The sequence below is a fragment of the Neurospora tetraspora genome (assembly GCF_033439725.1).
Source record: "Neurospora tetraspora strain CBS 560.94 chromosome Unknown B0H65scaffold_1, whole genome shotgun sequence".
NCBI classification, from domain to species: Eukaryota; Fungi; Ascomycota; class Sordariomycetes; order Sordariales; family Sordariaceae; genus Neurospora; species Neurospora tetraspora.
In genome coordinates, this window is record NW_026944383.1 from 8,336,685 (window position 1) to 8,358,064 (window position 21,380).

The 21,380-nt window shown below is 53.0% G+C and overlaps 7 protein-coding genes across 7 annotated transcripts; 3 read left to right on the forward strand and 4 right to left on the reverse strand.

Moving 5' to 3' along the window:
- Window positions 1-646: 646 nt before the first annotated feature.
- On the reverse strand, window positions 647-4,435 carry B0H65DRAFT_415121 (DNA-directed RNA polymerase I subunit RPA2; the record flags this gene model as incomplete). The annotated part of the gene is made up of 2 exons (XM_062823964.1): window positions 647-3,871; window positions 3,959-4,435. The coding sequence occupies 2 exons, from the start codon at window positions 4,433-4,435 to the stop codon at window positions 647-649; spliced, it is 3,702 nt and encodes a 1,233-aa protein (XP_062687633.1).
- A 3,600-nt stretch (window positions 4,436-8,035) lies between these two features.
- B0H65DRAFT_414316 (P-loop containing nucleoside triphosphate hydrolase protein) lies at window positions 8,036-8,789 on the forward strand (the record flags this gene model as incomplete). The annotated part of the gene is made up of 4 exons (XM_062823909.1): window positions 8,036-8,085; window positions 8,152-8,224; window positions 8,285-8,304; window positions 8,381-8,789. 4 exons carry the CDS (start codon window positions 8,036-8,038, stop codon window positions 8,787-8,789), a joined length of 552 nt encoding a protein of 183 aa, XP_062687634.1.
- Window positions 8,790-11,565: 2,776 nt separating this feature from the next.
- On the reverse strand, window positions 11,566-12,293 carry B0H65DRAFT_416789 (40S ribosomal protein S16; the record flags this gene model as incomplete). Its single annotated transcript, XM_062824056.1, has 4 exons — window positions 11,566-11,730; window positions 11,879-11,893; window positions 11,963-12,162; window positions 12,245-12,293. 4 exons carry the CDS (start codon window positions 12,291-12,293, stop codon window positions 11,566-11,568), a joined length of 429 nt encoding a protein of 142 aa, XP_062687635.1.
- A 1,724-nt stretch (window positions 12,294-14,017) lies between these two features.
- On the forward strand, window positions 14,018-14,614 carry B0H65DRAFT_545458 (chitin synthesis regulation, resistance to congo red-domain-containing protein; the record flags this gene model as incomplete). Its single annotated transcript, XM_062829377.1, has 3 exons — window positions 14,018-14,070; window positions 14,124-14,243; window positions 14,305-14,614. 3 exons carry the CDS (start codon window positions 14,018-14,020, stop codon window positions 14,612-14,614), a joined length of 483 nt encoding a protein of 160 aa, XP_062687636.1.
- Window positions 14,615-16,308: 1,694 nt separating this feature from the next.
- On the reverse strand, window positions 16,309-16,722 carry B0H65DRAFT_506006 (uncharacterized protein; the record flags this gene model as incomplete). Its single annotated transcript, XM_062828035.1, has 1 exon — window positions 16,309-16,722. One exon carries the CDS (start codon window positions 16,720-16,722, stop codon window positions 16,309-16,311), a length of 414 nt encoding a protein of 137 aa, XP_062687637.1.
- Window positions 16,723-17,575: 853 nt separating this feature from the next.
- Window positions 17,576-18,503, forward strand: B0H65DRAFT_72752 (uncharacterized protein). Its single transcript, XM_062831334.1, has one exon. It carries the CDS (start codon window positions 17,697-17,699, stop codon window positions 18,369-18,371), a length of 675 nt encoding a protein of 224 aa, XP_062687638.1. The 5' UTR covers window positions 17,576-17,696; the 3' UTR covers window positions 18,372-18,503.
- Window positions 18,504-18,654: 151 nt separating this feature from the next.
- On the reverse strand, window positions 18,655-20,246 carry B0H65DRAFT_545461 (uncharacterized protein; the record flags this gene model as incomplete). Its single annotated transcript, XM_062829378.1, has 5 exons — window positions 18,655-19,257; window positions 19,291-19,333; window positions 19,403-19,776; window positions 19,847-19,923; window positions 19,982-20,246. 5 exons carry the CDS (start codon window positions 20,244-20,246, stop codon window positions 18,655-18,657), a joined length of 1,362 nt encoding a protein of 453 aa, XP_062687639.1.
- Window positions 20,247-21,380: the final 1,134 nt, after the last annotated feature.

A 21,380-nucleotide genomic window follows, 5' to 3' on the forward strand; every position in this document is an offset into this window, starting at 1 on the left:
TGAAGTGTCAGGTCACTGGCGGTAACTATCCGTATCAGTGTTGTATCCATTTCAGATGTCGTGTGATTTCAAGCTGGAGTGTCTCACCTGGAGATGGTAACAAACTGAAAATTACCCAGTTAAGTTCTGAATAGCTTCAAGATATCGAGTTCTTCACTCAAGGACAACACTTCCACTATGCTGCCAATCCCCTCACGAAATCCCATGCTTCAGATGCACCACCGTTGACACGCATACCTATCAATAGGGGTCACGGCAGCTATCCGATCGTGTTAAACACAATCTTGCGTCCTGGAGTCGTCTCCCGCCCTTGTGTTCAGGTACATCATTTCTCCTGTGCTACCGTCGAGTTTGCATTTGTCATCCAACCATTGCTTTGTGAGTGGCCTGTTGATGACGGGATTCAGCTCAGTTGCGATCGAAGCCAAACTCACTTGAGTATCCAACCACATGCTAATCCTGTTCATGGTTTCACGATGCCATGGGAATAAGAAAAGGTATACCGATATGACCGAAACATGAGAAAAAGAACATTCGAACATTGCAAAATACACTACCCTGACATACTCCCATGATGCTGCTAAACACATAAACCCTTACATGGAAACTTTTCTGTAACCTTTAACCAAACCCATCCATGTACCCCTTAAGCCGTCAACATCAACTCTCCCGCCTTCTTGGGTACCAACTGTCCCCTCCTAATCTCATCCTTCTTATCCACCTTATACTTCAACTTGATGCCCATAGCCGCCAGCTCCACATCCAGGTACTTGAGCGCACCCGGCACCGCCACGACGGTAGTATTCTCTCCACCAATCCACTGGGTACCGCTGCCATCTTCCCAAATCTCTCCGTCCATCTGCATAAGGTCCACATCCTCCATATCGTCCAGCCTGACCGCGCAGTTCCTGCACCTAACAGTGCTAACGGCCTTGCGCTTGCCGATGAATGGCGAGACGGTGGGTTGCGTGGAGAGGAAGGAGCCGCACTGACGGCACATCCAGCTCTTGGAGTAATCGGAGCAGTTGAGTAGACGGTCCTGAAGGAGGAACGAAGTACCGTGAGCGAGAAGAGCATCGCGCTCCATTTCACCGACACGGATACCACCACCCTTCTTACGACCCTTGATGGGTTGACCAGTCGTAGGCACGACGGGACCAGTGGTACGCACTTGGTACTTGTCGTTAACCATGTGACGCAGACGCTGGTAGTAGACGACACCGATGTAAATATCCGCTTGGAACTCCTCACCCGTGATACCGGAGTAGAGGGGCTCGTTGCCGTGGTAGTTGTATCCGGCCTTCTGGAGCTGGTGGCCGAAGTAATCGCCGGCAGTGTTTTGCTCGTCGAACTTGAAGGGGGTAGAGTCCTGCGCGAGACCATGCAGGGCGCCAGACTTGCCGGCTAGCGACTCGACGAACATGCCGATGGTCATGCGCGACGGGAAAGCGTGAGGGTTGATGATGACATCGGGCTGGATGCCGGTTTCGGAGAAGGGCATGTCGGTGGCGGGCCACTTTTGCGAGAGCACACCCTTTTGACCGTGACGAGACGAGAACTTGTCACCAATGACGGGGGAACGGGGAATGCGCAACTTGATGGAGACGGTCTGCAGGGGCTCGGTGCCATTGTCGGCGCCGATGACGCGGACTTCCTCTACGAAGGCGTCTTCCGAGTCCTTGTACCGCTCGTAGTGGGTGACGCCGTCGCGGTTGACGAGCTGGCCGTTGTAGTCGGCGGAAACGGTGTGCCACGCGCAGATGACGTCGCCCTCACGGAGCAGACGGCCGACGCGAGGGAGACCATCGTTGTCGAGCACGTCGCGGGTGGACTCCCGGATGGTGCTGTTGGGCGCAAAGCCGAACATCTTGACGATGCTCTTGGCCGAGCGTGTCCTGCTGTCATCCTTGAGACTGACCTTCTTGGTCTTGTAGATGCTACCGTGACCAAATCCTCTCTCGTGTGCCGACTTGTTGAGAATCATGGCGTCATCCATGTCGTAACCGGTGTACGAGATGACAGCGACGACGGCGTTCATGCCGTTGGGGAAGTTGTCGAAACCGTACGTGTTGTGCAGAGGTGCGCGGACAATAGGCGTCTGACCCGTCTGGAGACGGTACATCTTGTTGTCCGTACGGTGGGCGAGAGCCGTTGCTGGTGTACCCATAGTTTGCTTACCCATCTGACACTGGTACATGTTACGGGGAGACTGGTTGAAGTCGGAGAAGGGGGTCATGTTGGCGAGGATGGAGAGGATATTAGTAGGATCGAACTCCACGTGGGTTGAATCCCCGGGGATGACCTCCTGCTCCGTGCAGGCAATCGACATGTAAGGCTGCTCCTGAGGACCGACAAAGTCCTCCTTCTGCAGAGGAAGGTACTTGACGGGACGGACCATACGAGCGGGCTGAGAGGACATGTAGAGACCGGGGTAAGAACCGCCGTTGGAAGGAGGGACGTAGCCGATCTCGAGCTGAAGAGGCACGCCGTTCTCGCCGTTGACCTTCCAGTAACGGAGAGTCTCGGCAATAGACTTGCACTCCTCAGGGGTACACCAGCCGACGATCCTGCCATCGAGCATGACGACCACACTCTCGCTGGTGGCAGCCGAGGAGATGTTGACAACGCCGAGCTCGAAAGCCAGACGAGGGATGGTAGAGGCGTCTACAGACTCCGTCATGATCTTGCACTTGTGGGCCAAATGGTTGAGAAGACCGCAAGGAGAACCATCAGGAGTGTGGACAGGGCAGAGGAAACCCCACGATTCGGGCAAAAGCTTACGGACCGTTGTTGTCTTGAGCTGGGCGAAGAAGGAACCACGATGCACCATGCGGAAGTGACTGATGAAACGCAGGAAGTTGAGCTTCTCGGCAACGACGGTGAAGCCGGACACCTGCTGCAAATCGAGACCGGAGGGAGACACAAGGTTGCCGGTAGACAAGAAGTACTCGAGCGATTGACCAATGTTTTCGTTGGCCCTGCGGAAGATGGCGATAGGGAAGTCCTTGAGGAAAGTGTCGGACTGGAATGATACCGTGGGGTTCCTCCTGAGGTAGTCGCGAAGGGAGCCACGGAAGGAAACGGTCAACAGCTCCTCGAGTCTCTCCTTGATGATCTGGCCGTAGAGGAAACCACCCAGGAGAATCTCCTGATTCTGGACGGCATCGGGGTTGTCGACAGCGCAGTCACCGGCGACGAGAGCGTACAGCTTGCGGCACATGAAGAGCAGCATGTTGAACTTGTCGGCATCCTGCTGCTCGGTGACGTCCTGGCAGCCGAGATGGACAAGAACAATCTTGCGGAGGAACTCTGTGCCGACCTCGTAGTCGGACATGTTGTCGGGGACGCCGAGAACGACGCGGAACTTTTGGCCGAGGTACGCGCGAGTCTGGGTCTTGCTGTAAAGGCCGTATTTCTTGTAGGTGCGGAGGAGGAGTTCGACGCGATCGGTCAAGAAGGTGTTGGCGACGCCCTTGGACTGGGGTGGGCCGACGAGACCCTCGAAGATTTCCCGATCGTTTGTCTCAACAAGGGCCTTCATGATCATCATGACGGGGATGAGGAACTCGTTCTTTCTCCACGAGAAGCGGAAGGTGACATTGCCGTCGGAGAGGTAGTGGAGGACGTTGGTCTGGGAGGTCTCGTCAGGGCGGACGGATCGCATTATGATACCGTACGGGGTGTAGGCGGCGCCTCTGTTCTGGAAACTGGGACGGACGATGGCGAGCGGGAAGTTTCTCCGGTTGACGAGGAGCATGCGGATGAGCTTTTCGATACCGTTGACGACGAAGTAGCCGCCCAACTCTTCGGACTCTTCCTTTCTGGCCACCAGCTGGGCAGGGGAGTTGTTTTGGAGGTGGCACTTGTTGGACTGTTTTTGACCACCAAATTGTTAGACATATTACTTTTACATCTCCGTCTTCAAGCGTTTCCAAGGGTCTCTAGGCTCAAGGCTTACCTTGACCATGATGGGCATCTGGCCGAGCTCGCGCACAAACTCGTGAGGCTCGCCATCGTTGATGCGATACTCAAAGGTGGCCGACAGCTTGCCCCTGTATGAGACATGTCGTTCTCTGCACTCGGCCGGGAAGATTTCGCGATTCTTGGCCCAGCGGTTGGTGGGCGGGACCTGAGACTTTTGCAGCTCGATGCTCTTGTAGCGGATGGTGAGCTTGTTTTTTCCGGCGGGATCAGCGCGCTCGTCGCCGTCTAGGAATGTCTTGGTGCCAATCTCGGCCAGGGCGTGGTCGAGGAGGGAGGGCTTGCCATCGTCGCGGAAGAGGGCGTTGAAGGACTCGATGTGGGGGTCGACGGCGGCCTGGAGGGCGGGATAGGCGGTGCGGTCGGTCGGGGGGTCTCGGAAGAGCTTCTCGCGGCGGACCTGGTCGAACTTGACGTCCCAGTCCTGGTTTGTGGACTGTTGTTGGGGAGCCATTGTGGCGTGTGGTGTGTGGTGTGTGGTGTGAGGAGGAGGACTCGGTCCTTGGGTATCTCGGGATATGTGGGTTGGTGTTTTCAAGGTGGATATAACAGAAAACAGAAACGGCTATGTCTGCTTTCTAAGCAGCGCCCTGTGAAGCCGACAATAAAGCGCTCCTTGGGTTATTCCTTCATATGAAAGAAAAAGTGGTTGACGGAGATATGCGCCGGGGCATTGATCTCTGGACTGTTTGTTGACTTGGACTGCTTCCCTTCAGTCGTGGTCGTGGTCTCACAGTCCGTCGGAGGCGTAGGCGGGCACCTTCAACTTTTCGAGCGCGTACTAGGAACTGAATGCGCCCGGCACTGCATGATTTTTTTTCTCGAATTGTTAGAGCTTATCGCTTATCGGACAGCTGCCCCACAGTTCGATTTTGTCTTGGATGGCGCTAAGCCGGAGGAGGAAGTACCAGCAGGGTTCTGACGGCCAGTGAGGTGCTTGGTGCCTGCAGACTGGAGTGCTGCAGTGAGTGCTCACGGGCCACCCACAGACTGAATGGCTTTACACCTGAGAGGCACACAAGGCACAAGATGTGGATGATGGTACAGGATTCAATTCAAGTGGCACTTTTCAACGGGCACGCAGTGCAACCTCAAAATGTTCCATCCCGGACATGTCAAGATTATTGTGCACAGCAGGTGGTTCACTTGTTGATATCAGACCCTTTGTGAAGTGTTGGAGTTGTGGTCCATGTTGAGAGTCGCAGTCCGTAGTTGAGCTCCACAGCAGGGGAGTCCTCATTGGTCCAGTGATTCTCAGAGAAGAGTTGAAAAGTGAAGAGAGTCGAGAACTGAAGAGAGAACGGCCAATGTTTGCTTTTCTTGTCGAATCCCGTTCTTCCCGTCGCTCAATTGCAGTAGATTGCATTCCCCGAGAGGCCATATGGCGGCCGTTTTCTGAGGCCTAACCTCATGGCTTTCCTAGTTCGTCTTTCTCCCGGCCGAATGAGAAGTGGACTTTGCACACTTTTGAGTCGTTTCGGTAATTATCATCAGCAAAAGAGCTCATGGCCCGAACTGGGCGACCACTCTGCCCGGCCCTATCGCGGTCTGTGTCAGTTTGAAGAGGTAGTGACCGTCGTCCTATAAGTCAGTCAAACCAACGGCAATTTCAAACCCATTCGTCCAATTCAAGGCCGCAAAGACGGTCAACGCAAGTGAAGTGGATCAAATGTCATCACTCCATCTTCCTTCATCCGTCCGCGCCCTGCATTGTGCATTTCCTCTCCGCAAAATCCATGCAGCTGCCTGCACTCATGCACTGCACTCACCTCCCCGCTCCGTGAGACGGGATGGTCGTCTAATCAACCATCGGCAAGTTGGAGAGATGGCTGGCGGGTTGTGGCATTGGTCGATGAGCCGGGAGACCCTCGAGTTGTGCCTAGTGTAGTGGTGGTTGTCAGCATCACTAGAAGTAGAGGTATCGCAGACTAGAGCTTCCATCCACTCACCCAAGACATGCATGGGCTTCTTAAGCCCGAGGCAAAGTGGCCCTGTCTCTTGGTGACTTTGAGCACACGAGCTGCTCGGGTTTCACCATGGCCTTATTGAACGGGAAGCAGTTCGAGTCATGATGGCACTGCAGGATTGCACCGCAGGAGAATCTTCCCTACCAATATTGAGGTCGCCTTGTGATGACTGAGGACTGAGGCCTGGTCCTTGACCTTTTAAACATGAATCTGAAGTCGAGAAAGAGGATCCATCGTTGGCCTTAAAGCGTGGGGAAACCTGGAAGCTCAATGAGCCAATCAGAAGAATGCAACTACCCCGCTGTTGCGTCTGTTGGTGGCCTCTACGCAGTACAACCGATTACACCTTCTTGTTCCATTCTAGGCTCTTCAGGTCTGCGACTGCTACTTTAATGACAAAAGTCTTCAGTCTCCTAAGTTTTTCACAAACTTGACTTTTACATCTCGGCCTCATATCACTACTCGTGGTACAGTCAGTATCCTCACTCAACTCTACCAGTAGCACACGCATATCCGGCAAGCGGAGGGTCTTTAGTCACAGTCTCATCGTTCCAGCGTCAAGGGACACAAACGACGGTTCTCTAAGGATACACAGCTTTTGGAGAAGAAAGGGGACTAGAGCAGGGCAGATCCATCCGGCTACCGAGCCCTGATCTGATTGTCACTGACGAGCGAGATCCATCCAGTTCCCGGTCCTTGATTGACAGACGGACGGACGAACCAGCAGCCCACTCGAGGTCCAGTCACTGCAGACCAAGAGAATCCAGATCGGATCGGCCTGGAACATCAACGAACAGTACCCGGAGGCAACTTTACAAGACTGTCCCGGTTGACTGATCTACTGGTCCGTTGCTTGCGCACAAAAGCAACGTCCCTGCAGCAGCATCTGCCATCTGCCATCTGCCATCCCATCCCATCCCAGCATCAGCATCTCACAGCGGCAACCTCAGGGCAAGCAGTTCGATCCAACTTTAAACACCTTTCCCATCCGCCATCCGCCATCCTATCTCAAAACCAAGGCCGCCGATACTACCTGACTCTTCAGTCTCTAGACTAGTCTAGTCACCTTGTCTTGTCCAAGACTTGACCTTTTTGCACACCGTCTTCTCTTCCTCGTGCGACCTTTAGTTCAGTCTGCTGCCGCCTCCGCCTCTGCCGCCGTCAACCCCAGTCTCTCCCCCGAGCTAGTCTCTTGAGACCCTAGCATTGATACTTTCGACACCCTACTTTGGTCTTCCCGGTCCCTCTTTTCAGACGCTCTCGTCCGTGATCACGGGCGGGTATCACACAGTTCCCATTTCAGTTCCAGTTCGCAACTTTCCAGTCTGTCTCCCCGCCGATGATCATCTCCCAACATTTGCTACCTCTACTACCCTCGCTCGTCGATATCTGCCCTCGCACGCTTGCAGTCTAATCACCGCCAACAACCCCGGCCTTCTACTTGCCCTGGGAGGGAAACGAATGAAACTCGAGTCTTAGCCGCTCTAATCTGTGTACTACAGTACATCCTTCGTCAATCATCACCGCTCGAGGCACGGACCACCATTCCTCCAGAAGAGAGAGGTCATTCATCATCTCACCTTGGCGAGCGGCGGCCCGTACGGAATCCCGGTCGCTCACACACACACACACAGTCAAGTCACTCACTCGGTCACTCTCACACCCGCGCGGCATCCCAGTAGCAGACAGACAGACAGACAGCCCCGCGTCGGCTTCGGACGGACTATCCTCAACCACCCCATATCCCATATCGCACAAGACTGCATCTCCCACCTCGTTGCGAGATTGCCAGCCCGCGACGGGTGTGCCAGAGTCATACGAGACATTCAACTTTTATTTCTTCTCGCTATCTGCTCTTTGTGTGTCCTGTACCTGTTATATCGTCTGCCTGCACAAGTATTATCCCGACTGAGACCTGCCTGCCGCTCTGCGTGCGCTGCTATCAATATCCGGACCATACACCTGTTGACCAGTCCAGACTACGCCTACGAGATTGTCTATAACTCCTTTGGATCCCGACGATTTCATTCGTTCTCGTTCTGTTCATCTACTACCGTCATCGCATTACCTCACATCAACCACCCACCATGGCCGGGCTATTCAAGAAAGTCTACGACTGGTTGCTCAGAACCTTCTGGTGAGTAGTCATGGGCGTTGGCCAGTTTGCCTGTCGCATCGATTGCTCACATGTCAGATACAACAGGGCGACGGAGATGGATGTGACCATGATCGGCTTGCAGAATGCAGGAAAGACGTCACTGCTGAGGGTTATTTCAGTGAGTTGCCAACGCCATCCCACCTCTTCCATCACTGAAGCTTTTGCTGACCATTTCCAGGGCGGAGAATTTACCCTTGAGTAAGCGACATCTTTCTCTTCCTTTTCCACACCCCCCTCCCTTTCCTTATTCCCCACGACTAACCCCACGCCACAGCTCCATCCCAACAGTAGGCTTCAACCTCAAGCGCGTCCAACGCGGGCACGTCACCCTCAAATGCTGGGATCTCGGCGGCCAGCCGCGCTTTCGGCAGATGTGGGAGCGCTACTGCCGAGGCGTCAACGCGATAGTCTTTATCGTCGACATCGCCGACCCTCGTCTTCTCCCGCAGGCCAAGGACGAACTGCACTCCCTCATGCGAAACGAAACCCTCCAAGGGATCCCCTTGTTGGTGTTGGGCAATAAATCCGATTTGCCGGAACGGCTGAGTGTCGATGAGCTGATTGATGCGATGGATTTGAAGAGTATCGCCGGACGGGAGGTCAGCTGTTATGGGATCTCGGCCAAGGAGGAGATGAATCTCGATGCGGTGTTGCAGTGGCTGATGAGGTTTGCTGGGAAGTGAGGGAGGTGTGTGTTCTCAGGCGTTGCGAAGCGGCAGGAGCGAGACCGAGATGTTGCGCCAGGCCGTTGAGTTGAGGCTTTTCTTTTGCGGTTATACCCCCATACCCCGCGTTTTTGGTTCGATTTCCTGCCCGACGACGCTATCACTGGTACAGCAGTCCAGAGGTGTCGACCCGGGTTTGCTCTTTTCTTGATTTTCGACTTTCGAGTTTCGGTTCGGTTCGGTAACCCCCTTTCGACGGGAAAACAAAAGACGCTTTTGCTTCGGTAGAGGTATCTTTCGGTCGGCAACGTCGGATCGGTCCGGATCGAATCGAATCGGGCTTACGGTACTTCGAAAACGTGCTGGCGATGCTGCTTGCTATACGTTGATGGTCGTTTTGGTATGATGGAAGAGCTGGTTCATGACGAAAAATGTCCGCTGGCAACGGCTGGGCGAACAACGAACTTTAGAATGGAAATGGCACTCGCCACTCAAACTTCACTGGATGGAAGGAAGGAAGGGGAGTAGGGGTAATGGGCATGGGGTGTTTTTGTTGTGCTTCTTCCAGTTTTGGTGTGTTCTTTCTTTTTTTTCTTTCTTTTGGATACCTGATGGATGGGAAAGTCGGGAGTGGGTTTGAGAAGGGAATAGGATCTCAAATGATGAAGAAGGGACACTTTTGGTTAGCCTTGTAACTTTTGCCTTTCCCACTTCTCTTCTTGTAGCCAACTTTGAGCGAGCGATCGATCGTGTAAGGACATGGAGCAGACAGGAAGGGAAATATAAGGAGGTAGGTAATAGCAACAAGCATGATGATTGACGAGCTTCGAGAACCAAACTGTGATGTCCGAGACTGGAGCGTATGATGAAGAAGACGCCGTGACAAAAGCGAGAATACTCAACCATGTGCGGCCCGATCGCAAAGACTGACAACGGACGGTATCAATGAACCCGTACAATCTCTCGGTGAACGGTGACGATAAGGTGAGCGAGGTGTGGTGTGAGTGGGAGAGGCCCAACGAGGCCAAGACAGCTTGTTGATGATTGGGCTGCAGCCGGGCCTCACCCATTGCGTGCAGTGAGAGCCAGAGACGCGGCGACCGACCGACCGAACAATCTGCCACAAAACACCAAAAAAGCTGATGAAAAAGGAGGAAAAGAGCAAAGGAGGGAGGAACAGCCCCTTGTATATATCCATTCCCAATTTCTAGACTCAGTCCTTGTTCATTGTCTTTTTTGGGCGCCCTGGGTTTGGGAAGAACCAGACCGGGACCCTGACCCCTCGAACTGACACGACTCCATCGTTTATTGACGTGGGTCGGTCTGATTGGCTGGAGCGAGAGCGCAGGGCTGCGCAGCGGTTTGGAGGGGGGATGGATTGCTGGGATGGGAAGACATGGGACGGGACTCGCACTCGCATTGTTCTCGGCTTCTCAATGCATTTTTTACTCTCTCTCTCTCTCTCTCTGTCACCGGAATCCTGTTGTGAGAAGAAATTCAAGTCTACTGTGATTTAGCAGCATTTGTGAGAAGATTGTTGAAGGGTTCTTCCATGTGAGTGCAAGGAACGAGATGTAGCGACAACAGTAGCCGGGCTGAGTGTGCACTTTTGGCTGTGAATGACTGAATATGAGGGTGTAACATCATGTGAATCAGAGTAGAACTCCCAGTCTCGTTCTTTTGCTCTTTATGTCGGAGCAAATTGATCTGACCTGGCAGTGCCTGGGTGGTATCTGATGTACTGCTCAGTGTACCTGGCGGATTGTAAGCCTTGGGAACTGGGAAGAAGGACATCACCACACCCGACATCACTTGCTCGGCTTGGTATCCCGATTTGTTCACCCAGTCTGGCAAGGCTACATACGAGATACGCAGTGGTTCGGAGGTTCATCACGATGATCGTAGGGCTGAACCGAAGGGCAGCTGACCTTTCATGAAGCAGGTATGCCAGTGTCAGAGAGACCCTTGAGACTACAGGCCGACTGCCTTTTACATCATTGTCATTGTCATTGACTTCACACGGCCGCGTCGCCCAAGCGTCGTGATGAACTGCGGAAGACCAGAGACAGCTTCTACGACACTGACCGTAGATGCTGACCAGGAGAAAGGCCTGAAGGCTGTCCCCGAGTCACCCTAGCCTTTTTGGTTCCCATGTTCATACCGGACGGTCGCTCGGTCGACTCTATCGTTAGCATCAGTGACATCATCACCGCGACTCACCGGCGAAGCACTCGCTCGCCTGCTGCCTCCAGTCACAATCGCATAACGGCACAAACACGGGCACCGCAGAGGAACGTGAAATGGCTTGATCCTTCTTTTTGTGTGGTGTGCTGGAGGTTCGATCGCTCTAAGTTCTACCCTTCGAGCTCTCTCTCTATGTGACGTTGCTGAACCAGTCGTTATGTATCGTCGTTTCGCGCATGATTGATCATTGAACCACCAAAAATTCGGACCTGTTGTAGTGTAATAGATGTGTGGTATCTCTTTCGCTTTTTGGGAGGTCTGCATAAAAAAAACAGAAGAAAGGACTCGAGTCTTTTTTTTGCATTCCCTCTATCTCTGGCCGAGATGCGGCAACACACGGCCGTGTTTGTTGCTGATAATTCCTCCCTCAGCAAACAAGCAGCAAGCCATATCGTGGTCGTCCGGAAACTTGACTCGGGTCTCTCTTGATCAATGCAATGCCGAAGAACGCCGTCCGCCGTGTCCACGCATCATGATGCCCGCCAACAAAAGCAGCCAGCGCACAACCACAACCATCCAAACACCACCACCGTCGTCTCCAAGTAGCCCTTTAACGGTAGGACTTCTGGAAGCGAGAGCGGGCACCCTTACCACCGAACTTCTTGGGCTCGCAACGCCTGGGATCGGCGACGAGGAGAGTACGGTCGAACTGGATGAGGGCGGTCTTCAGGGTGTTCTTGGAGTGCTCATCGACGTACTTGGCGTAGTAGGCAACCTGTAAATCCACCAAAAATGCCCTGGTTAGTTTTCTCGTCTTCGCGTTTCTTCGAGTGCATGTATGTTTGTGTGTGCATCGCGTCATGGAATTCGGCAAAGTGTTATCGGTCGGGGAAAAGGGGGATCGTAAATCGGGGAATACTGACAATGGCCTTGGCAATCTGTAAACACAATTTTGTTAGCATATCTGTTGTCGCAAACGTTCTCGGAGTCGCGATTTCCAAACTTACAGCCTGACGGACGGCATAGACCTGAGAGACGTGACCACCACCGGAGACCTTGAGGCGGATGTCGACCTCGGCGAACTTGTCGGTGCCGAGGAGAAGGATGGGCTCGTAGAGCTTGGCCCGGAGGATCTCGGGGGCGTAGAGCTTAAGGGGAACACCGTTGACCTTGATGAGGCCCTTGCCCTGCACACAGCGGGCGACCGCTACATTTGTCGCAAGACGGCACCGGTCAGCAATTGTCGCTCTCAAATGCCAGAATTTCCAAAATGCAATATCTCGACATACCCGTGGCGTTCTTCTTCTTGCCGAAAACCTGGACCGCTTGCGTAGCCATTTTGTCTGGATGGCAAGATCACGACGATGCGTACGTTCGGGACTTGATAATTTTCAGAGTCGTTCCTCAAAATTTGTGTGGGAGGGGAAAACGAATGGGGCTAAAGTCTGTCACGTGCTGACTAAGCCAGCTGGTGGCCTTGGGCGAGTGCAGGTGCGCTGGGCTGCTAGGAGCGTGTGGTCCAGGTCACTGCGGTCGGTGCGCGCCCAAGAGACGTGGTCGAGGCCGGCAGGGTCTGGGCTAGCGGGCCGCCAACAGCTGTCACTCCTGAAGCGTGGAGTTTGTGCTGCACATTGCTTGGCAGTCTTGGCAAGGTTGTGCCTCGCAGCGAACAAGGTTGTACAGGATCCAGAGGAACGAATGAATTTCTTTTGGACTTGGAAAGTTTTCGAGTGCAATTCCTCCCTTTTGCATCATCGCAGTGAAACATCACCATAACACAAAGCGCCGTCTGTCATGCCACTGTCTTCGTTATCCAGTCTGCGCAACTGCAAGGGACTTGGCGTACGGGCGGCCTCTCAAGATTGATGGACGATCGCTTTATGCGCAATGCGATCTGTCGCACCGAAGCATCCAGGCTCCGTGGACAGGAACAACGTTGAGTTTGATATTCAAGGTTGATACGTCTGTTCACTTCCACCGACGATGCCAACAAAGGACAGTTTATTCATGCCACAGACTTTGCCACAGGCAGACAGACAGCCACAATCAGTGACGGTCGTCATCATTCCAATACTCCCGTCTCTCTCACGAAAAGGAATTGGGTTACAGTACCTTGATTGGGCAACACTCCCCGATATCAGCGATATGTAATGGATAGGCGCAGCAAAGAAATGAGCAGGTATGTAATAAGAAGGCAATGGTACGGCTAATATCGCAACCATATGGCAACCACAACTACATGCCATTTATACTAACCCATACGAGCTCGCCGTCGTTGCAGCGGGCGGTTGGTTTCCCTTTATACATATGGACTGTTGGTTACTTGGCCGCTGAGTTCTGTCCGAGAAACGACGTGGGATCGGCCGATGTTTTATCTTCCTGGTCTCGGCTAAGCGGCCGGCCGGCGACTTGGCAGGTGAAGGTCCTCGCTAGAAAGGTGAGCCATTGGGCAGACCATTGATGATCTTGGTGACCCCTATTTTAACCACCATAGCATTCGTTTGACAGGTGAAATTTGATGGGAGTCTGAGTTGGTGACCGACGTGTTTGTTTGACAGTGTCGAACCTTTTCGATCTTGCTCAGTCAGCCATCTGGCTCAGCCACTGCTTGTCTTTTCCAACAACAAGCACAAACAAAGGATTGACCAGAAACAAGAACATCGGACCCATTTCTCCGGCTTTTTCACGAGCTGCTAGAGGTGCCTACCCGTTGGAGTGGTGCCTCGCTGTACGTTCGGGTACGAGCGTCAATCCTTCCATCCCCAGCAGCTTCCCCGTCACTGCCCTGGAAGTCTGAACCTGTGACTGTCTGAGCCCCTCCTGCCACGGCGCCCTGACGACGCCCTGAACATCGAACTTCCACTTTTAATCCAACGTCACCCCCCAGGGAAGGAACGTCCCGCCGAAACACTTTCTCTTTTTCACTTTTGCATTTTCTCATTTCAATCTTGACACTCAAATTTCCTTGACACAATCGAGTCCGTCGACATCGACATCGTTGTTGCAGCAAAGACATCCAAATCAAAGGAATCCGCAAAATCCACTCCCGCCAACAGCCCGCAATGGCGCCTCTAGCAGAGACGGCCAACCAGGTCCACCAGATCGCCAAGCGAGAGTAAGCCATTTATCGAAAACAGCAATACTCCAGCATCACTAACATGTGTCTAGTCGCTGTTTCTATGATACGTACGACAATTACTACTGCTATTCCGCCTGGTATTATTACGGCCGCTGGGTCCTACTAGGCATTGCCATTCTTTGCGTTTTCCTCTCGGTCTTCCTTATGGCGTACGTCCCCCTACCCTCCCATCATCACCTAACCCATCACCACTAACATCAAATGTTGTAGACGAAGAAACTCCCGCCGCCGCCGCGTCCAAGGTACGCAACCCATGTACGGAACTGGCTGGATGGCTCCCGCCCCTCCGCCCTACGCGCCGCCTCAGTATTCCGCCCAGCCGCCGCCGGGCAGTCAAGGAGGGTACTACGCACCGAACATGAATGGCCAGAAGCAGCCGGACCTGAACGGCGGGTACTATGGCAACCAGCAAGAAGGTGTCCAGCTCCAGCAGCCGGCGAGTGCATACCACAGAGGTCCGGATGAGCAGTTTGCCCCGCCTGATGGGCCGCCGCCTAACCAGGCGCAACGGTTCCAGTAAGCTGGGTTTTGATTCAGAAGGAAACGGAATGAGAGACGATGCGGGGATGGAGATAGGTGACAGGCGACAATCAACAAATCAAACCACCATCCATCATCGATCGATGAACAAACAACGGCGAATGTGATACCTATCCAACAATGGAGAAGGAAGGCAGATAATGGATGATACTGGCGTTGGGGGATGGCAAGGGTTTGCGGATGGCGTTCAGGATCTTTCAACGTTTACGTGGGGAAACGATGCAAGCAACGGTCTTCGTATCTGCATGACGGATGAAGCAGATGACGGGAATGATTGCGATGGGATCTTGTCTGTGGTTGATGAATAGACGACAAGCGGCAAGACAAGCAAATACTATGTTGTCCAGCTTATACGTTTCAATAATGCTATTTCATGTTTAATCGTTTCTCTGATCTTGTCATAGTCATGTCATGTTGAGTTAGAGTATCACCATCCCATCAACATGCTCCCCTTGTCGATGTTGTGAAAGATATCATAGTAAGGGTCCCCTTGCATCTATCTCCACCTGCAACGTCACTTTCCAGATGCAGATGCAGCGTTCTTTTGCTTGCTGATGTTACTGTGTAATTGTTCACCATCAGAGCCATCCAAACAGAACGTCGAACCATCAAATTCGTTAATCTGAATCGATCGGGCCTTTCGGCCAATTGGTTGGTGGCAGTCCTGGTGTTGGTCGCACGAGCAGAGGGGTTCGAGGGGCAAAGGTGAAGAAGAGGCGCAGCTGAACCTCACGTGCTTGGGTGGCAGAGTTGAACTGCGAGAATGACTTGCTTGAGCGAATGCTCACTTGATTCCGCGTATCGGCGCAGGGAAAGGGAAAGGAAGATTGATGAATCAGCCAACCGTTGTCGCTGACCGTTGTCGCGTGACGGTAACGGCGGAGGAGATCATTGGACGACAACATCGCGAACATTGCACATCGACATCTAGAATAACATGAGTAATGGAAGATGCTAACAGACAGCCTCTCGATTCATGGGACATAAAGGCGCCGAAAACAAGAGAAACAACTGAAGATAAGGACCGCTTCTTACTTGTAGATCAGCCCAACCAGACGGGAACCGCGGACACTCCAAGGCAGCACCAGTCTTTATAACCACGGCCTTAAAGCATTAGCACCACTATCATTGCATATATTTTTTACCGTTGTTCTTGCGTTGATCAACAGAAATGCCATTCCTCGATTAGTGTGCTTTTTTAACACTTTTTCCACAGATGGCTGTACAGGCTCAGCATACACCATCACCCAAGCCACGGCCAAATCAGCGCCGACTACGGGAACGAATATGTTCCCAAGTCTCCAGGCAACACGAACGAGATGCTTTCCAAGTGGTATAACCATGCTCACGATCTTTCTGCGTCATAAGTCTAGGGAATAAATGGCCTCCATACCTCTAATACTTCGAGGATCGGAAGTTGTTAGCCTTGGTAGATCGAGTAAACAAGAACGTTTATTGGTTGCTCTAGCTTGAGCTTTGCGAGACTGCCCCTGGTGATCAGAGACCGGGCGGTCTGGTCCCTTCCATTTCTTCCGTGAAAAGAGTCCAGTCAGCAGCACTTTTCCAAGTTCTAACAGCTACAACTAGGTACCGGTCCGTACCCGACAACGCTTTTGTTCACTTTTCTCACCTCCCCATCCCCCATCTTACCTCCCTCCTCCTCATCTCGATCCATTACTCCTCAACACGCTCCCCCGCCCCCTCAAATCCACTCCCCCGCCCCTCCAACCCTCCCACCCCCTTAGGCAACCCCTCCTGCAACCTCTGACTCTTCTTCCCTTCCCTATATGGGTTATATTCCTCCGTCGCCATCATATCCAGCGTCTCCTTCAACCCTCCACCCGTCAACGCCCCCCCCTCTTTCTGATTCTTAGCATCCAGCTTCTCAGGAGCCCCGATATTCTTCTCCGCACCCAACACGTGCGACGGTCGGAATGCCTCGTCTACCGGGTGCTTGGGCTTGTCGGCTTCGTGCTGGGCGCGCGTCTCCCCGCCAGAGGGCTCTTGTGGGCCGCTGCGCAGGTCGTGGTGGTGGCGGGCTTGGTGCGAGGCTAGGGGGTTGTTGTAGGTGCGGGTGATTTCGGGCATTTTGGGTCTGGTGTGGATGATGGTTTTGCGGTTGTTCTTGGGGTGGTGGTGAAGAGGTGTGCTTGGACTGGAGGTTTTCCGTTGGAGCTTGTTGTTTGCTTCCACTTCTCTTGAGGTCCTTTGTGCGAGTTTGTCTTGGACGAACAGGTTGTGTTCAATGGGTATGACTTGGAGAAGGCGTGTCTGGTTCGACTGACTTGTGGGCTCTAAAGAGCTGATGGATGTATAGAAGAGAAGTGTGTTGCTTGATGTTATCGAGGGAGATGTCTCGATCAGGACTGGATGTGCTGCTGTGCATCTGTGCATCTGTTCCTGGGATGAAGTGGGTGTCGTCATTGAGCAGGTGGTCGGCGGAGACAGGGCTGCAGTTATCAGACTATCAAGTCATGGCCTCATATAGCGCTGAATCTGTTAGGGACTGATCACTTACTCCACCCGTTTGCTGACGTAACCCTCTGGACCGTGAGAATCTCTCCATCTTCGGCTCGGCATCACTCGACACTCGTCGACCACACCGTCGAAACTCAAGTGAGAGTCCTCATCCGAGACCTCTGTGGCTCCAATACAAAGCTCAATGCCCTTGTGCAGCGGAGATCTCCCGATAGGCTCCAGTAGCCTCAAGTCAATGGACTCGCGACCTCGGCGGACAACTGAACAACACTCCTTTGTTCCCGGCTCCCCGGGGGCCGTTCCCGCTCCTTGGTTACTTGATCTCCGTTTACCTTTGCAATGAACCATAACAATGAATCGACTGAACAATGGCTTTATCAGATTCAATGCGAGTTGTTCCGTCTCTTATAAGGAACCCAGCTGTTTTATGCTGGGGACAAGACTGAACAGCGTCTTTTGGGATACCAAACTGAGCGAGATATAAAACAATCACACTATCCTCTTCGAAAGCGTTGGGAGTAGAAAAGGAGTGTGACGAATTCAAACAGAAAGCTCGGCATTGCAACACCGACAAATATATCAAAATGACCCTCTGCGATTACGACTCGTCTTCCGACTCTGACAGTTCAACTGTCTCGTACCTCTCAGAAGAAGATTTCCGCTACCCACACACTGGTACACCTCACAACCGCAGTCATGTCAGCAAAAAGAGAACCTGGTCCGAAACAGACGACGAAAGTGACCTCCCTGGCGTCCCAGACTACCGACAAGTCGGCAACTCTTACACTCGCTTCTGTTACAACTCGGATTTGGATTCAGAGGAGGACAGCAGAGAGACAAAGAGGAGAAGAGCCGGCAACGGCAAGCCGGTAGTCCCGATTGCTGGAGGTGTCAGAGACTTCCTGGTCAAGTGTCCTACGCCGGCGCCGAGGCCAACCAGTAGTGCTTTCCCTGTGAGCATTATCCGCAAGCCATTGAGGCTTGGTAGTAGTGGATTTAAACTGGATGAGAATATGGAGTACCTCACCCTCGGTGACCCATCACCTCAAAATGGCAGCGAACTCGAACCTATACCACCAGTAGCGCTTCGTCCAGCTCAAGTCCAACCATTCGTCCATACCTATCCCGCGCCGAAGCCTACGACGGCGGTAAAAGTACGGTTGAGAAAGGCAGCTTCTTCGCCTGTAGAACCGAAGCCGGCGGTTCTGATGTCCGCTTGGCTTGGGGTTACTAGTAACTGGTCTTTTCCTAGCTTGTAGAGCAGTAAAAAGAGATGTGCTGCCGCATCTCGAAGCTAGACAGAATGCATCCTAGAGTAGGAGTTCTTCATAGATGTCTCCACTACACAAACAAAAATAGCATTATACACTCAAGCAGTTTGATTCCCATTTGAAATCTCCTTGCAGTCAACGTGAATGTTCTAAGTCAATACGTGATCATGCCTAATCGTACCTTGATAGAAGTGTTTTGGTATCATCGCTCATAAACATACAACGCCCATAGCCCGTAACCTGGTATCATCCATCTCATCCTTTAACCCTCTCACAACGCAGTCCCCTTCTCATACACCTCACTTACCCTACTTCTGCTCTCATTTCCACTCCCATTCCCATGCTCCATCGACTGCTCAACTTGCACCGTAACATGCACCGATTTCCTCACTTGGATCCCCCCTTCTCCTCCAGTACTCCTACTCCCTTTCGGATGGTGGTGGTGGTGGTCCCTCAGACTATTCCACTTCCTCACTCCAGAATGCTCCTCCTTCCCTTCCTTCTCCTTCTTACTCCCAACCCCTTCCTTCACCTCCACATCATTCACCGTTGTCCCCTCCGACCCCTCCCACGTATCATCCAGCTCCACATACCCCCCATCCATCCAAGCATTCGTCCTCCCCCGTCTCATATACTCGGCCTCTGCCGCTGATACCGGAGGCTTGAACGGCTTTGATCCAATGGTAGGCGGGGTGATACTATCACTCAGTCTTCCGCCTTGTCCGTTGCTTTCATTGCAGGAGCGGGAACGGGAGGCAAGGAAGTTGGGGAAGTACTTGACGATGAAGGGCTTCAACGTCATGACGCAGGCGCAGATGATGGCGCCGTTGCACTCGACGGCGGTGAGGTAGGTGAGCCCTGCGACGGTGTAGGTCTAGTCGATTTGTGGGTTGTCGGTGTTATTAACTTCGAGGAGCTTGAGAAGGCGGATGATGGAGATGAAGCAGATCCTGTGGTGGGCAGGGTACGTTAGTGACCGGGCAAACAGAAAAGGGGACGGGGCTCGGGGGGAGGCTTACACAAAACCCAGCCCAAAGACTGCGGAAAGCGCAATCTTCTGCCTCTTGGGCAACATGATTGTCCACACCACAGGCAGCGGCAACAAGAAAATCAGAAAATCCGTCGCCATATGCAGCCCCGTGCCGGACCACCACATTGACTGGGGCGCCGTCCATTTTCTCTGGATGGTGAAGTCCCAGTAGGAATTCAAGGGGATGGCGGCCGTGAAGCACACGGCGAGCATGTAGACGTGGCTGATGGTGACGACGGCGAGAAGGATCTGGCCACCGAGACGGGCCCAGCGGAAGGTGAAGAGGTGAATGTAGAGTAGTAAGATGGAAAGCTTGGAGAAGTAGAGGCAGAGAGTGTAGAAGATTAGAGAGTACCAGGAGGCCTGTTGTGAGAGATGTTAGTGGCTGCGTCCAGGTCGTTCTTTGTCCTGTTGAAGAATGAGAGGAACGTACCCTGAACCAACCCGCTCCCGCTGCTGTATCCGAACAGTTGATGTCCCAAACGTGGATGCCGGAACCGTGGATAGCCTCTGCTCAGCGTCAGTATCCCCATCTGATAACGCTGAATGAATAACATTGGATACTCACGCTCTATAGTCCCAACACTCGTAGCCAACGAAAACACCAAAGCAGCCAAGATACTCCAGTCCGTGGGCCCCAACACTCGAATGATGACGCCCCTCGTGTATAGCCGCAACCCAACAAGAATAGCGGCTATGAGCCAGCAAATAACGCTCGAAGCGTAAATGTTTGGCCTCAGGGAATCATGTGCTCGTTCATTTTCTGGCGGCCAGGTATGATACGGGTCGCATATTTCTGCTGGTGCCGTAGTACTATTCGTAGTACTGTTCATCGTACGCGAATGTAGATCGTTTCCCGTTGTTGTTAATCAAGGCCCAAGTCTGATAACCCAACCTCGACACTGTCTCTCTGTTGTCTGTGAAGATCGAGAACGGTTTGAACACTACCTTAGCTTCGTGGGTAGTGGAAGGGCTTCATGAGAGGGGGAGTCCGGGGGAAGAGCGGATACAAGTATGGCCCCGAAGCCACCAGTTAGGTAGAGACCGGGAGAGTAGCAGCGGAAGTTGAAGCCATTTCTGGGGAAGCATGGTAACCCCCAATGCAACGGTTGCTGCTTGTTCGAGCCTGGTACTGGACGGGAGAGACGCAGTTGGGAAGCTCCCCGATAGTACATAGCGGCAGTCCAGGCTCAACTAGCCTTCACCGGTGAGGGTCTTTCCGCTCGTGACAATGTTGGAGTTGGTGGTGCCATGCGGACGGGCTTTGACGCTGACACTGGACAGGTCGTCCGGGGGAGTTGAGGTCGAGTTCTTGGCTGGGACTCACTTGAGCATCGTGAATCCCATGCTAGAGATATTACTCATTTGAGTACCTGTACTTCATCTGGCCATGTCGAAAGTTCAGACATGGTAAACATCTGTGGAGTTTTCTGGAGATCTCGTGAGTGAGGTTTTTTCAGCTCATCAGAAGCCTAGACTCGGACTCTGACCCCATGTCTGAAGCGATCACAAGGAAAAAGAAAAAGAAATGACAGCCTCGAGTCTGTGCGGCCGTGGGATTTCGCGGGGTGTTGGCTGTGGCTCAATGTGTCTCAAAAAAGGTGGCAATTTCACGAGACACTTTCCTCTTTCTCTCCTTCCTCTCAGAAAAAGCCCTATTTGTGCCAGATGAACGAGAGATGAACCCGAGGCGGAAGTTGGAACGGAAGGTGCAAAATGCTGGGTGAGTGAGATCCTGCCGTGGTTGTATTTTGCAAGCGCACAGACGAGAGCGGCTCGATGCGAAAGCGAATAGATTCCAATTGGTCAGACTTACGACCAAGTGGGGACACGGGAAAAGTGGAGAGTGCGGAGAAGTCCACCATCGCTGTCGGTGCCTGGACCGCCGCCATGGTTTGGGCAACTTCAGGAGGACACATCCCAGACACTGAGCCCTACGAGGAAGGAACACTGGCCGGGAACATGTC

Bases quoted from the DNA above. Each gene is read 5' to 3' on its own strand.
- B0H65DRAFT_72752 (XM_062831334.1), top strand. From the start codon at position 17,697: ATGACCCTCTGCGATTACGACTCGTCTTCCGACTCTGACAGTTCAACT.